Here is a 12964-nt window from a genome sequence, read left to right as displayed (position 1 = left end):
CTGCCTGCAGTGCCGGCATCCCATTTGGGCACTGGTTTGAGTCTCGGTTGCTCCACTTCTGATCCAGCTCTCTGCTATGGCCTGGGATAACAGCGGAAGATGGCCCAAGTCCTTGGGCTCCTGTGTCCACATGGGAGACCCGGAGGAAGCTCCTGGCTCCTGGCTTTGGATCAGTGCAGCTCCAGCTGTCACGGCCATTTGGAGAGTGAACCAGCAGATGGAATACCTCTCTCTGTCTCTGCCTCCTTGTAACTCTGCCTTTCAAATAAATAAATCTTAAAAAAAAAAAAAAAGATTTAGTTATTTGAGAAGCAGTGAGAAAGACAGACAGACAGAGTTCCAATCCACTAGTTCACTCCCCAAATGGATGCAGCTGAAGCTAGAAGTCAGGAATTCAACCCAGGCCTCCTGTGTGGGTGACAGGAAACCCAATCACTCCAGCCATTGCCACTGCCTCCCAGGGTCCCCACTAGCAGGAAAGTGGAGTCAGGAGTTGGAGTAAAGGTATTGGACCGAGGCACTGTAATATGGGACACAGGCATTCTAACCAGCTTCTTAACCACCAGGTCCACTTCCCTTCCCTACTTCTGTGTTTTTTTTTAAATTTATTTTACAGGTAGAGTTATAGACAGTGAGAGAGAGAGAGACAGAGAGAAAGGTCTTCCTTCTACTGGTTCACTCCCCAAATGGCCACTATGGCTGGCACTGCGCCGATCCGGAGCCAGGAGCCAGGTGCTTCTTCCTGGTCTCCCATGCAGGTGCAGGGCCCAAGCACTTGGGCCATCCTCCACTGCCCTCCCATGCCACAGCAAAGAACTGGACTGGAAGAGGAGCAGCCGGGACTAGAACCTAGTGCCTATATGAGATGCCGGCGCCGCAGGTGGGGGATTAACCAAGTGAGCCACGGCCCTGGCCCCCCTACCTCTGTCTTTAAAGTGGGATCTGCAGTTGGACATGCCGTAAACAAAAGCTTGGCTGCCACTGAGTTTGGAGCCATTTTGAACCATTAAACAGCAGATAAATTGTGTGGAGAGGGTACAAATCTAAAAGTTTTAAAATGTCAATCCTGCGTTGTGTATTAATATTGTATTCACTTTATTCTGAGCAGTCTCATCCGTTGTTAGTCCTCTCGTCTGGAACTGATTATTTAGGGGAACTTGGTGGGGCCACCTGAGAACATGAGCTACTTGAGTTTGTTCTGTCTGATTTCTAGTGCATGTTTTGATTGATGCTAAATATATGGTTTATTTCATTATTAATCTTGCTGAGTGTTAATTATTAGAAAAGAAAATCCTAATCTAAGCTGAATTGTTTTCAAAGGCTTTGGATCTGGCTGCCCTTTCCACAGAGCATTCTCAGTACAAGGACTGGTGGTGGAAAGTGCAGATTGGAAAATGTTACTACAGGTAAAATTTTAATTGTTGAAAGGCTTAGAAGTGGTATATTTTTAAATCTCAAATCCATTCTCTTTTGCTCATGAGAAAATGAGAACTGTGGCTTTGGCTTACTTGAGAAAACATTTCCTTAATGATCACATGATAGCAACAAAACTGGATCATAAAGTTTCGAACTGGGAGGGTGGCGCTTCGAGGCCATCAGATCCAGCTCTCCTTCTCTGATGAGGAAGCCGAGGCCAAAGAGCAGCTGTGCTGTGCATTCGGAGCAGTTAGTTACAGACCGGGGACCAGGACCAAGTCTGCGATTCCTGGTCTGTGTCCTCTTAACTCCCAGGCCTTTTTATGGACACTGACGCCTTACATCTGTAAAGCACTTGACAGTGAGCACCACTGTCCGTGCATCACCTCACCTCACATTCGTCTCACGACTCCTCAGAGGTAGTTGCTATTAGCCTCTCTCCCAGATGAGAAAAGTTGAGCCTCATAAAGATAGAGGCGGGCCCCAAATTCATGTACTCACTGCTGGCGGGTGGCAGAGCAAGAGCTTGAACTCCGCTTTCTGATGCGTTTCTGGTTTTACTACTCACACATTCCTGTATTGTTCTCCAGGACTTGGCTGTTCTTAACATTCACTAATGTTTAAACACATTTTAAAGCAAATTAACAGAGATAAGAAAAGTAGCATTAATTTTATGAATTTAAAAAATTTATTTGAAAAGCAGAAATTAGACAAACAGAGGGAGAGAGAGAAAGAGATCTTTCATCCGCTGTTTTCACTCCCCAAATGGCCACAACAGCCAGAGTTGTGCCAGTCCAAAGACAGGAGCCAGGAGCTGCTTCCAGGTTCCCACACGGATGCAGGGGCCCAAGCACTTGGGCCATCTTCCGCTGCTTTCCCCGGGTGCATTAGCAAGGAGCTGGAGTGGAAGTGGAGCATCCAGGACTTGCATGCCATGGTGCCCACATGGGATGCTGATGTTGCAGGTGGTGGTTTTACTTGCTATGCCACAGTGCTGGCCCCTAATTTTTTAAAATATTTATTTATTTGAAAGACAGAGCTACAGAGAGATAGAGGCAGAGGCAGAGGGAGAGATCTTACATCCACTGGTTCACTCCAAATGGCCTCAACTTTTGGAGCTGAGGCGATCCAAAGCCAGGAACCAGGAGCTTCTTCCAGTCTTCCATAGGGGTCCCGGGACCCAAGCATTTGGTCCATCTTTTACTCCTTTCCTGGGCCGTAGCAGAGAGCTGGATTGGAAGTAGAGCAGCCAGGTCTCAAACCAGCACCTAAATGGGATGCCAGCACTGCAGGCAGCAGCTTTACCTGCTACACCACAGCGCTGGCCCCTGGCCCCTAATTTTATGGCTATTTTTATAGCATCTAGTAAATATGATCTGAAACCTGTTGCTGAAATTGAGGTGTATGTATGGCATTTAGAAAAACAGACAAATGAGCAATTATATTTTATAAAGGTAAATATGTCTTGTTAATCAAATATGTCTTGTAATCTCACAAACAAGGTGGACTTTGGTTACCATCAGCACCTTTCAATATTTAGAAACTTGTCATTCAAACACTGAGGAAGAATATAAATGGGATGAAAAGGATATTCTGCTGTTGAAAGTAAGACTGCTGGGACCGGTGCTGTGGTGCAGCGGGTTAACGCCCTGGCCTGAAGCGCCGGCATCCCATATGGGCGCCAGTTCTAGTCCCGGTTGCTCCTTTTCCAATCCAGCTCTCTGCTGTGGCCTGGGATAGCAGTGGAAGATGACCTAAGTCCTTGGGCCCTGCACCTGCATGGGAGACCCAGAGGAGGTTCCTGGCTCCTGGCTTTGGATCGGCACAGATCCAACCGTTGCAGCCATCTGGGGAGTGAACCAGCGGATAGAAGACCTCTCTCTGCCTCTACCTCTCTCTGTAACTGTCTTTCAAATAAATAAAATGAATCTTTAAAAAAAAAAAGAAAGTAAGACTACCTTCAATTTAGATATTTTACATAGAACTCCAAAGTATTGCTAAATTGAGGTTGTGTTTTTCTACTAAGAGTAATTTTGGATTACTATAACATTAAACTCATTAGATTCATGAATATAGTTCTTAAAGACACTATTGAAATCAGGTGCTTATAAGCAAAATCTTCAGAAATCTTTAATAAAGGAAAGCATTGACTGATTTCCTTCTGCCACCTCTATACGATGGCATTTAATCACTGCTTCTTATCCTATTAAATTATTCTGCTGCTCATTTTTATTATGTATTCAATATCCATCATCCATCCCCTCAGTAAAATATTTAATGAGCAGCTACTCTGCCAAGCACTGAGGTTATAAAAGTTGTATTAGATTGTCCTTTCTTTCAACAGTTTACAATAGAATGGGGGAGAGAGGACCATAAAGAAGTATTAGCATGATTTCCATTATGATGGAAGCACACATAGGGTGTTAAGTGGGAGCCAAAGAAAGAGCTGCTTACTTCAGCTAGCAAGGTCAAGGCTGTGTTACCGGAGGATGCGGCCCCAAGTTCACTTTGTGCCTTTGCTCCTTGTTCATTAAGTACCGCTGACCCTGCCTTTGTGGTGACTGGCAGAGTTGCTCCCTTGCTACCCATTCCCATCCCAGTGCCCCAGTTCTGGCTTTTAGTGTCATCCGTTTACTGCAGTAGCTTCTTGTCTGTCCCCCACCACAGTCTCGTGTCCTGCCAATCCTTAGTAACAAAGCAGTTGTGAAAGAACAGCTCTTGCTGGATTCTGTGGAAATCTTTACCTCTAGAGTGGAGTCTGGATTTTTAGCACGGCAACCACAGTCTTGGCCCAGTCTACAGGGTTGCTAATTTCTTCCACTACTCCTGTGATGATGTCCTTTTCAATGAAACTAAACTCCTCAGCTTCTCCCTGCCATGCTTGTACTTTCCTGCTGCAATGAAGGATTAGGGTCCCAACAAAAGAATTTAGGAAAACGTGCTCAAACTGTAACATTTATTCTTCCATCTCGCTTGCTTTTAAAAAATCAATTTATGTTATCCTATTCTTGTTTCATGTGTGTTTTTATTTTATAATCTTTTAAATAATTTGTTGAAACAGACAAGTTGTTAAGTAAACATACATGAGGGGGCTTTTAAAAGTTCATAGATTATGGAACAACTATGCGTGGATTTCAATTTTGTGGCACCAAAATAAACTTCTCTTTTAATTCCATTTTCCTGGGACTTTTTCAGGTACCCTCATAGAGACTTAACATTCATGGAACTCAGTGACTGTACTTCTTAAGTCACATATTTAAGACTTGCATGCTAAGTTGGTGTGTGCATGAATACATTGTTTTTCAGAATCTGAGAGTTCTGGGATAACATTTTTTATAAGTGCTCCTTGTGAAATTTGTGAGACCTCTGAAGAGGCAGGGACTTGTAGCTCATCACACATCTTCTAATTTTAGGCTAGTCTGGGAGTCACCTTAATCGCTTCAGTTTCAAGTCTTCCAACAGCTGTTTGGGTCCAAATCACATTAATGCTTGAGGTTTAGTCTTTGAAAAGTGAATAAAGCTGTTCTTTTAAACCTTTAAAAGAAACTTGCACAATGGGACACATTGTATATTATCCTGATTTCATTTCATAAAATACAACATTGTCATCCCTGAGCTCTTAGCTCTTAGATGACTAGGAATGAGTAGTTATGAGAAATTTTCAAATTAAGGACAGGCTGAATAAAAACTGGGTGTACTTTAGTAATTGATTTAGTGGTAACAAATTGTTTTCTGGGCAGAAGATGTGGGCACCGACTTTGGGACACTCGTATTTCAGCAGAAAGCAAATCTCAGATTCTAGGCTAGAAAATCAGTATCGGATATCTAGGGGAAAAAAAAACAACAACAGAAAAAAAATTTTTAAAACAGGTGTAAGGGTAACCTTAAGAAATGGGCCTTGGTCTAAGAGCAGAGAATATTTTCAAAGAAATGTCATTCGTCAGTTTTTCCAGTCAAATGGGGATTCTAAGCATTTATTCAGGTCACTTGCCATATGTCTGGCTGATCATAAGCTCTTTGGCTGGTGAACTGATGTGACCTGGCTTACTGGCAGCTTTTATGGTGTGGTGACCGGGTTTGGAGTGGACTCCTTCCACGTCATTTCAGAGTTAGGTAGCCGGTGAATAGGGAACAAAGGCAACTGTTTTGCTAAACTGTATACCATGTTAATATATGTGCAAGATTACCTTCTTTGGTTTATGCTTTCTCTCTCGCAGATATAATTTGTCTCCATCCCTGTCCTTGGGGAATGAAAAAACCGAAGGGTACTTATTTTTAAGTTGAATGTCTAATTTGTTTAATGGCTGTTCTTAGATTAGGAATGTATCGAGAAGCAGAAAAGCAGTTTAAATCAGCCCTGAAGCAGCAGGAAATGGTGGATACATTTCTCTACTTGGCAAAAGTAAGTAAGTATTCTTAGTCCGAGTGAACTGGGTCTTCTCAGGATCAGTGTTTACATTCTGGCCGTGGCCAGATGCCAGTTTCTTCAGGAATATTTGGCAAGTTGTTACCTTCAGATTTGACTCAGTGCTCCTTACAGCAAGAGAAGTGACAAGACATGGAGGGTAACCGTCTCAGGAGGAACTGACTGCCGCAGACACAAAAGGAGCCTGCTCTACAAGGTTGCCCAGTGGGACAGGAAGACACCCCCTAGACTCACTACCCGGTTAGGTGGCGGGCCCCAGAGGCCTTCTCTTCCTCACCACACCTGTCTCCCACCTGCACAGGTTGCAGACAACAGGGACTCTTGCTCTAGGTCCTCGGTCCCTCAGCTCTGAGTAACAGCAGCAGTAATGCTTTCCCTTACTGAGCACCAACCAGTTAGGGCATTGGGCAGGTCCGTTTTATAGGCAGTTTCAGTCAGCCCGCACAATAACCCTGCGAGGAGGCTTTAGCTTTCCTCAGGACTCTTCTAAAGGTGAGGCTTAACAAAGCTACTAAGTTTTTCAGGGTCACTTGGCTGTTAGGAGCCAGCATTCAAACCAGGCCCTTTGAGACTCCCAGAGCCTGGTCACTGCCACACACAGTGCCACCCGCACACACAGCAGGAGAGAAGGAGCCGCCTAGACGTCTCCGTATCAGGATAAAGTTATTTCTTGACCCATTCACAGGCTACTTTTGGAAGAAAACCATTTGATGAAGTATTGTTTTGGCATCAGCTCACTGTATCTTTAGGATGTTTTTATTTTATTTTTAATTACATTTTTTCCCTTTATTTTCATTTTACTTGAAAGGAAGAGAGAGAGCAAGCGAGTTCACACTCCCATTTGCTGGTTCACTCTCTAGATGCCTGCAGCAGCAGGTTGAATCCAAGAGCCAAGAACTCAGTCTAGGTCACCCATGTGGGTGGCAGGGACCTACCTAAGCCTTCCACGCCCTGTCTCTCAGCATCTGCTTCAGCAGCAAGCTGGAATTGTGGGCGCTATGGGTCTCAAACTCAGGCACTCTGATTTGGAGTGCAGATGTCCCAAGTGGTGTCTTCACTGCCATGTGGGCTGTCCACCCCTAGGGGTTTTTAAAATTTAAAAATGTGATAGTCACAAGAAAATGAGATATTAAGGGAAGTGCTGCTAGTTTCTAGATGTGCTAATAAAAGTTAGCCCACCAGTAAAATGAAAGTTATACTATAGAAAGTTACTGTGCAAATCTTAGTATGTTTACAGTGGGTTTTGAAAAAGCTTTGAAATTGTCTGATATCTAAGTTTACATCCTACCTATTATATATTGACCTTAAATTCTTGTAGAACTTTCTGAACATCACAGTAGACTTCTCTGAAAGGGAGACTTGAAATTCAGACTCGGGTCATACTATTTGACTGCCATCTTCTTAATTGATAATTATTTGACATGTGGTTGAAAAAAGTGTGCTTTTTATTTTAACTATTATTAAACACATGGTTTCATTTATTTTTCAGTAAGCCAATTTATTTAAATCCATTATTCCCTACATGGTTATATAGAGGTACAATTTAGTTGCTTCCTATAATACATTGCTGTTGCTGTACAAAAGAGATAAATGGATTTTTAGGAACTTTTTTTTTCTTAAAGCTTTTTAATTATTAATTAAATTTATTAAATGTTTTATGTTGGTATGCTAACTGTGTTATTTATTATATTTTTAAAAACTATCCAGAATTTATAAGGTAAAAAGTGCAAGCTTTCACCTATACCTATCCCTCTAATCTTATACTTCAGCAATAAATACTATAAATAGGTTTATATGCAACTACAAGGTCATTACTGGAAATGCAGCCTCACGTTTCTGAAATTCTTTTTTGCTGTCCTGTCTGAGAGATAATTTGTTCCTAGTCAGTAATTACAAGCTTTTCATACCAAATGCTGTCATTTTAAGAACTGATACTTTTATTGAAATATATCTTGCTTTTCAGGTTTACATTGTGTTGGATCAACCTGTGACTGCTTTAAATCTTTTCAAACAAGGCTTGGATAAGTTTCCAGGAGAAGTATCTCTGCTTTGTGGAATTGCCAGGATCTATGAGGTAACATTCATCTTATTTTAAAAGCTGATGTAGAGTTGAGATTGCATACACCTACGAGAGCTCATAGTCCCGTGAGGTCCTAGCAAAGAAAGCAGTGTATAAAGTTATTACTGTTAGCCCCTGGTTTATCTGTAGAATAAGAGATTTTTGTGTATGCGTTTGGCCAAACTAAGCTTTTATTGGGAGTTATTCAAATACAGGAAAGTATAGAGAATGGCATAAGATAGAGATTTAAATCATTTCCTCTTTGCTGATAGCCAGGAGCTTCATTTGGGTCTCCCACGTTGGTGGCAGGGGCCCAGGCATTTGGGCTGCCTTCCGCTGCTTTTCCCAGGCCATTAGCATGATTGGAAGTGGAGCTGCTGGGACATGAACTGGTGTACACAGGGGATACCTGCATCACCGGGGGAAGCTTTATCCGCTATGCCCCAACGCCCCAACTGTGGCATCTTTGATGCAGTAGCTGCTACTGCGTTAGTTGCTGGTCAGAAGAATTCCTTCCAGGCCTCCGTTTTGGTCACTGTTGCTGTGACTGGGGTATGGACTAGCTCTGGAGCTGCCGCCCTCTCCTGCTCTACACTGATTTGTACCTAAAGGAAGAAAGAAGTGGAGAGGAAAGCACCTGGATGTAGGCAAAGTGCAAGTCTGTCCTGTGCAGACAGGGTGATCAAGAACTAAGCCCAGGCTTGAAATGGTTGGATACAGTGTTCCCTTTGGATTTCCCTGGTTTCTCTTATGCCAGCTTACCATGCCAAGTCAGGTTGCTGACATTTTCTTTTACTCTTTGTGTGACTGTGGATTTAGAGTTAATTAGTGAAGTTTGTTCCTTAGCATCGCAGCCTACACCATGGATGTCTTTAGGGATTTTTGTTGTGTACATCATACTTTTCTCTGGGGGGATTCTTTTCCTTTTTGTTCTCTGCTGTTTACTTATGGCTTTCATTTTGGTATTGTATCATCTTAATGTTTTGCATTTTAAAATGAACATGTTGTTCTGCCTGTGGTTCATTGCTTCTTTTGTACAGACATTTATTTAAAATGACTTGTCCTCAGTAAATTTCTTTGGTAGTAATTTTAATTTTTCTTAAAGCATTTTGTTTGAAAGGTAGACCTTTATTTTATCTGTTTATTGTTGAAAGGTGTTTGAAATTAGAGACCTTTCTCTGGAAATGTTATCCTAGTGGCCCTGGAACTTTATTGTGTATGGAAATCACCATGGGAGTGTATAAGAATTTACAACCCAGGGGCAGCATTGTGGCTTGGCAGGTTAAGCTGCTGCCTGCAACAACAGCATCACATATGGGCGGCAGTTTATGTCCCGGCTGCTCCACTTCTGAGCCAGCTCCCTGCTCATAGCCTGGGAAAAGCAACAGAAGATGGCGCCAGTACTTAGGCCCCTACACCGTGTTGGAGACCCAGAAGCTCCTGGCTCCTGGCTTTGGCCTGGCCCAGCCCTGCCATTGTGACCCTCTGGGGAGTGAACCAGGGAATGGAAGCTCTCTCTCTGCTTCTCTTCCTCTCTCTCTGTAACCCTGGCTTGTTTGCTTGCTTTTTTTTTTTTTTTTTTTTAATTTTTTGACAGGCAGAGTGGACAGTGAGAGAGAGAGACAGAGAGAAAGGTCTTCCTTTTGCCGTTGGTTCACCCTCCAATGGCCACTGCAGCTGGCGCGCTGCGGCCGGTGCACCGCGCCGATCCAATAGCAGGAGCCAGGTGCTTCTCCTGGTCTCCCATGGGGTGCAGGGCCCAAGCACTTGGGCCATCCTCCACTGCACTCCCGGGCCACAGCAGAGAGCTGGCCTGGAACCGGGACAGAATCCGGTGCCCCGACCGGGACTAGAACCTGGTGTGCCGGTGCCGCAAGGCAGAGGATTAGCCTGTTGAGCCGCAGCGCCGGCCTTTTTTTTTTTTTTTTTAAAGATTTTATTTATTTGAGCGGTAGAGCCACAGACATGAGATAGAGAGACAGAGAGAAAGGTCCTCCCTCTGTTGGTTCACTCCCCAAATGGCTGCCAACAGCCGGAGCTGTGCCAATCTGAAGCCAGGAGCCAGGAGCTTCTTCCTGGTCTCCCATGCGGGTACAGGGGCCCAAGCACCTGGGCCATCCTCCACTGCTTTCCCAGGCCACAGCAGAGATAACCTACTGCACCATGGCACTGGCCCCCTACCCTAGCTTTCAAATAAAATAAATCTTTAAACAAAAACAAAAACCAAAAAAAAAAAAAAAAAAAAAGAAGAAGAAGAAGAAGAAATATAACCCATCTTCTTCCTCCTGAACCAGGAGCCCTAGAAGCTGGGACTCAAGCATTTGTGTGTATGTGTGTGTGTTTTAAATATTTCTTTGAAAGGCAAGGGGAGAGAGAAAGAGAGAGAGAGAGAAACAGCTGGTGCTGGGCCAGGCTCCAGGAGGCAGGGACTCCATCTGGCCTCACTTATGGGTGTCATGAACTCAACTATTTGAGTTGTCATCTGCTGCCTCCCAGTATACACATTAGCAGGAAGTTGGATTGGGAGTGGAGTCTAGACTTGAACCCAGGCACTCGCAAGCATTGTCAAGTGCTTTCTCTGTGTTTACACTTTCAGTGAGCTCACTAGGTGTTTCTGAAGCGTAGCAGACTGAGAACCACTGCAACATTCACTTCTTAAATTACTTCCAACTTATTTTAAGTAACTGAAAATCTGCTTATAGTTAGTGCTTTGTGAAATGGGTAAAAATAACCACTGTAAAAATCAATTCAGTGATACCAGCTTATTATATACTTGGAATGACGTTTATATTCCGGAAGGTGTTATTTTAAATCACATTAATAAAGACTATTCTAGAGTTAGTATAATTTAAGTAATTCTGATGCAGGAATAAGTTAAAGGAGCAAAATAGAGTTGACATATGTTCATACATATGAAAATTTAGGATGTGATAAAGGAGGCCTATTGAGCCTATTTGATTATTTGATTATTTAATACTTTAGAAATAGAACTGGATGAGTGATGATTTCTTAAAACTGAAAGAACACTTTACCACAAGATTTAGAATTTCAAAGTTTTTAAAATTTCAAAAAATGAAACTATAAAAGTTCCAGAAAAAACCAGATGTATTATTTGTATAAATTTGAATGAGGAAGATCTTTCTAAACATGACACAAAATGAGAATCCATAGCAAGAGATTGATTAATTTGGAAACATAAGTTAAATTTCCTATAGAGCAGAACCAAAAATACAAATAAAACTAGATAAAAAAAAATGTAAAAACATGAAACAGGAAAAGTACTTGTCATACCTGAGAAAAATTAAAGATTGCTTTTTACTTTCTGTAATGTACACATTGCTTTAAAATTGCTGAACATGTAAGAATTGCGCGCGTGCACACTCACACACATGCCCATGTGCACATACTTGAGGATGCTCTTGTTTAGTCAAGAAGGTAAACACATATGAAAACTAGGTGTTTCCTCACAGCAGGCGTGCATAAGTGTCATGGTGCAGCTTTTCCCTGGGTTCAGCCTGCGTGGTGGCCCTTGACCCTCTCATGTAAGGTCACCGCAGCGCAGAGACAACAGCCGAGTGCCAGCTGCGGTTTGTCTCCACCACCAGCTTTTCCTGCTAGGACTTGATGCCACCCGTCTGGAGGAACTTGTCCTCTGGAGGGGTGTTTATCAACACTAATCCTTCTGGCTTTTGAGCTAAAATCAATAGCCACAGGCTCATTTTTTTTCTGTAATGAGAAAGCAGAGTCAGTGCCCAGGGATTCTTTCTTTAAAATACATTTTTATTTATTTATTTTATTTGACAGGTAGAGTTACAGACAGTGAGAGAGAGAGAGACAGAGAGAAAGGTCTTCCTTCCATTGGTTCACTCCCCAAATGGCCGCTACGGCCATTGCTGTGCCGATCTGAAGCCAGGAGCCAGATGCTTCTTCCTGGTCTCCCATGCGGGTGCAGGGGCCCAAGCACTTGGGCCGCAGCAGAGAGCTGGACTGGAAGAGGAGCAACCGGGACTAGAACCTGGCACCCATATGGGATGCCGGCGCCGCAGGCTGAAGATTAACCAAGTGAGCCACAGCGCCGGCCCGTGCCCAGGGACTCTTGAGCACTTCGGCTCTGGCTCTCAGTATCCACGAGGGAAGTTTGCCGCCCAGCCTCCTTAGACTGTGTGATGGAATGTGTCCCCAAAAGGTCATGGGTCAGAAATTTAACCCCCATGCAACAGTGTTGAGAGATGGGACAGTTAAGAAGTGATCATGCCCTGAGGGCTCTGCCCTCATGAATGGATTCATGCCATTATCACCAGAGTGGGTTAGTTACTGGGAAGTGGGTCCTGCTTGGAGAGCAAGTTAATATCTCTCCCCTCCCCCATGTAATGCTTTCTGTCAAGTCAGGATGTAGCAGGGAGGCCCTCACCAGAGGCAGCCCTTTGCTCTTGGGCCGTCCAACTTTAGAACCATGAGCCAAATACATTTCTGTTCATTAGAAATTGCCCAGTGAATGATATGATGCTACAGCAGCAAAGAAGGGACTAAGGCATACACATACACCAGTAATAAAAAGACAAAAGGTAAAATAGGACAGAAAAACAGGCACAGGGCACGTGTTGGCAGTTCACAGGTGAAGAGTTATGCATATCTGATGTTTTAAGTACCTAACATCTGATGTAATTGAAGAAATAAAAACTTGAACAACAATGCTATACCCTTTGTCACTTAATCAGGTTGGCAAAGATGAAGTTCCATGGTATCTAGGTTTAAGGGTGTGGAGAAGCAGACTTAGAGTGGACAGGGGGCAGTCTGGAGGTTGTTTGCAGTTACAGATGAGATTTTAAAATGTACACTCTCTTTGACCTGGCAATTTGACTTATAGGAATTTTCCTTAAAGGCATTTTCATACAAATGCACAAATATGGTTTTATAGTTTTTACAAAAAGGAAGCAAGCTAATGGTTCATCAGAGAGTGTCTGGTTGGGGGGTGAGTGTTGTGGTATACAGTGTGTTAAGCCACCTCTTGGGATGCTTGGCTTCTGCATATCCCATCTAGCTCCCTGCTAATGTACCTGGGA

General features: G+C 43.3%; 1 protein-coding gene across 3 annotated transcripts in view; it reads left to right on the top strand.

Moving 5' to 3' along the window:
* TTC8 (tetratricopeptide repeat domain 8) overlaps window positions 1-12964 on the top strand; it is a 59753-nt gene that overhangs the window by 31462 nt on the left and 15327 nt on the right. For all 3 annotated transcript variants that reach the window (XM_062181200.1, XM_062181202.1, XM_062181201.1), the window contains 3 exons: window positions 1321-1406; window positions 5731-5818; window positions 7806-7916. In XM_062181200.1, coding sequence (XP_062037184.1) covers window positions 1321-1406; window positions 5731-5818; window positions 7806-7916 — 285 coding nt within the window. The remainder of the gene's footprint in view (window positions 1-1320; window positions 1407-5730; window positions 5819-7805; window positions 7917-12964) is intronic.

Source organism: Lepus europaeus, chromosome 22 (genome assembly GCF_033115175.1).
Source record: "Lepus europaeus isolate LE1 chromosome 22, mLepTim1.pri, whole genome shotgun sequence".
Classification (NCBI taxonomy): domain Eukaryota; kingdom Metazoa; phylum Chordata; class Mammalia; order Lagomorpha; family Leporidae; genus Lepus; species Lepus europaeus.
Note: the sequence above shows the minus strand (reverse complement) of the source record. Positions and strands in the feature narration are given on the sequence as shown.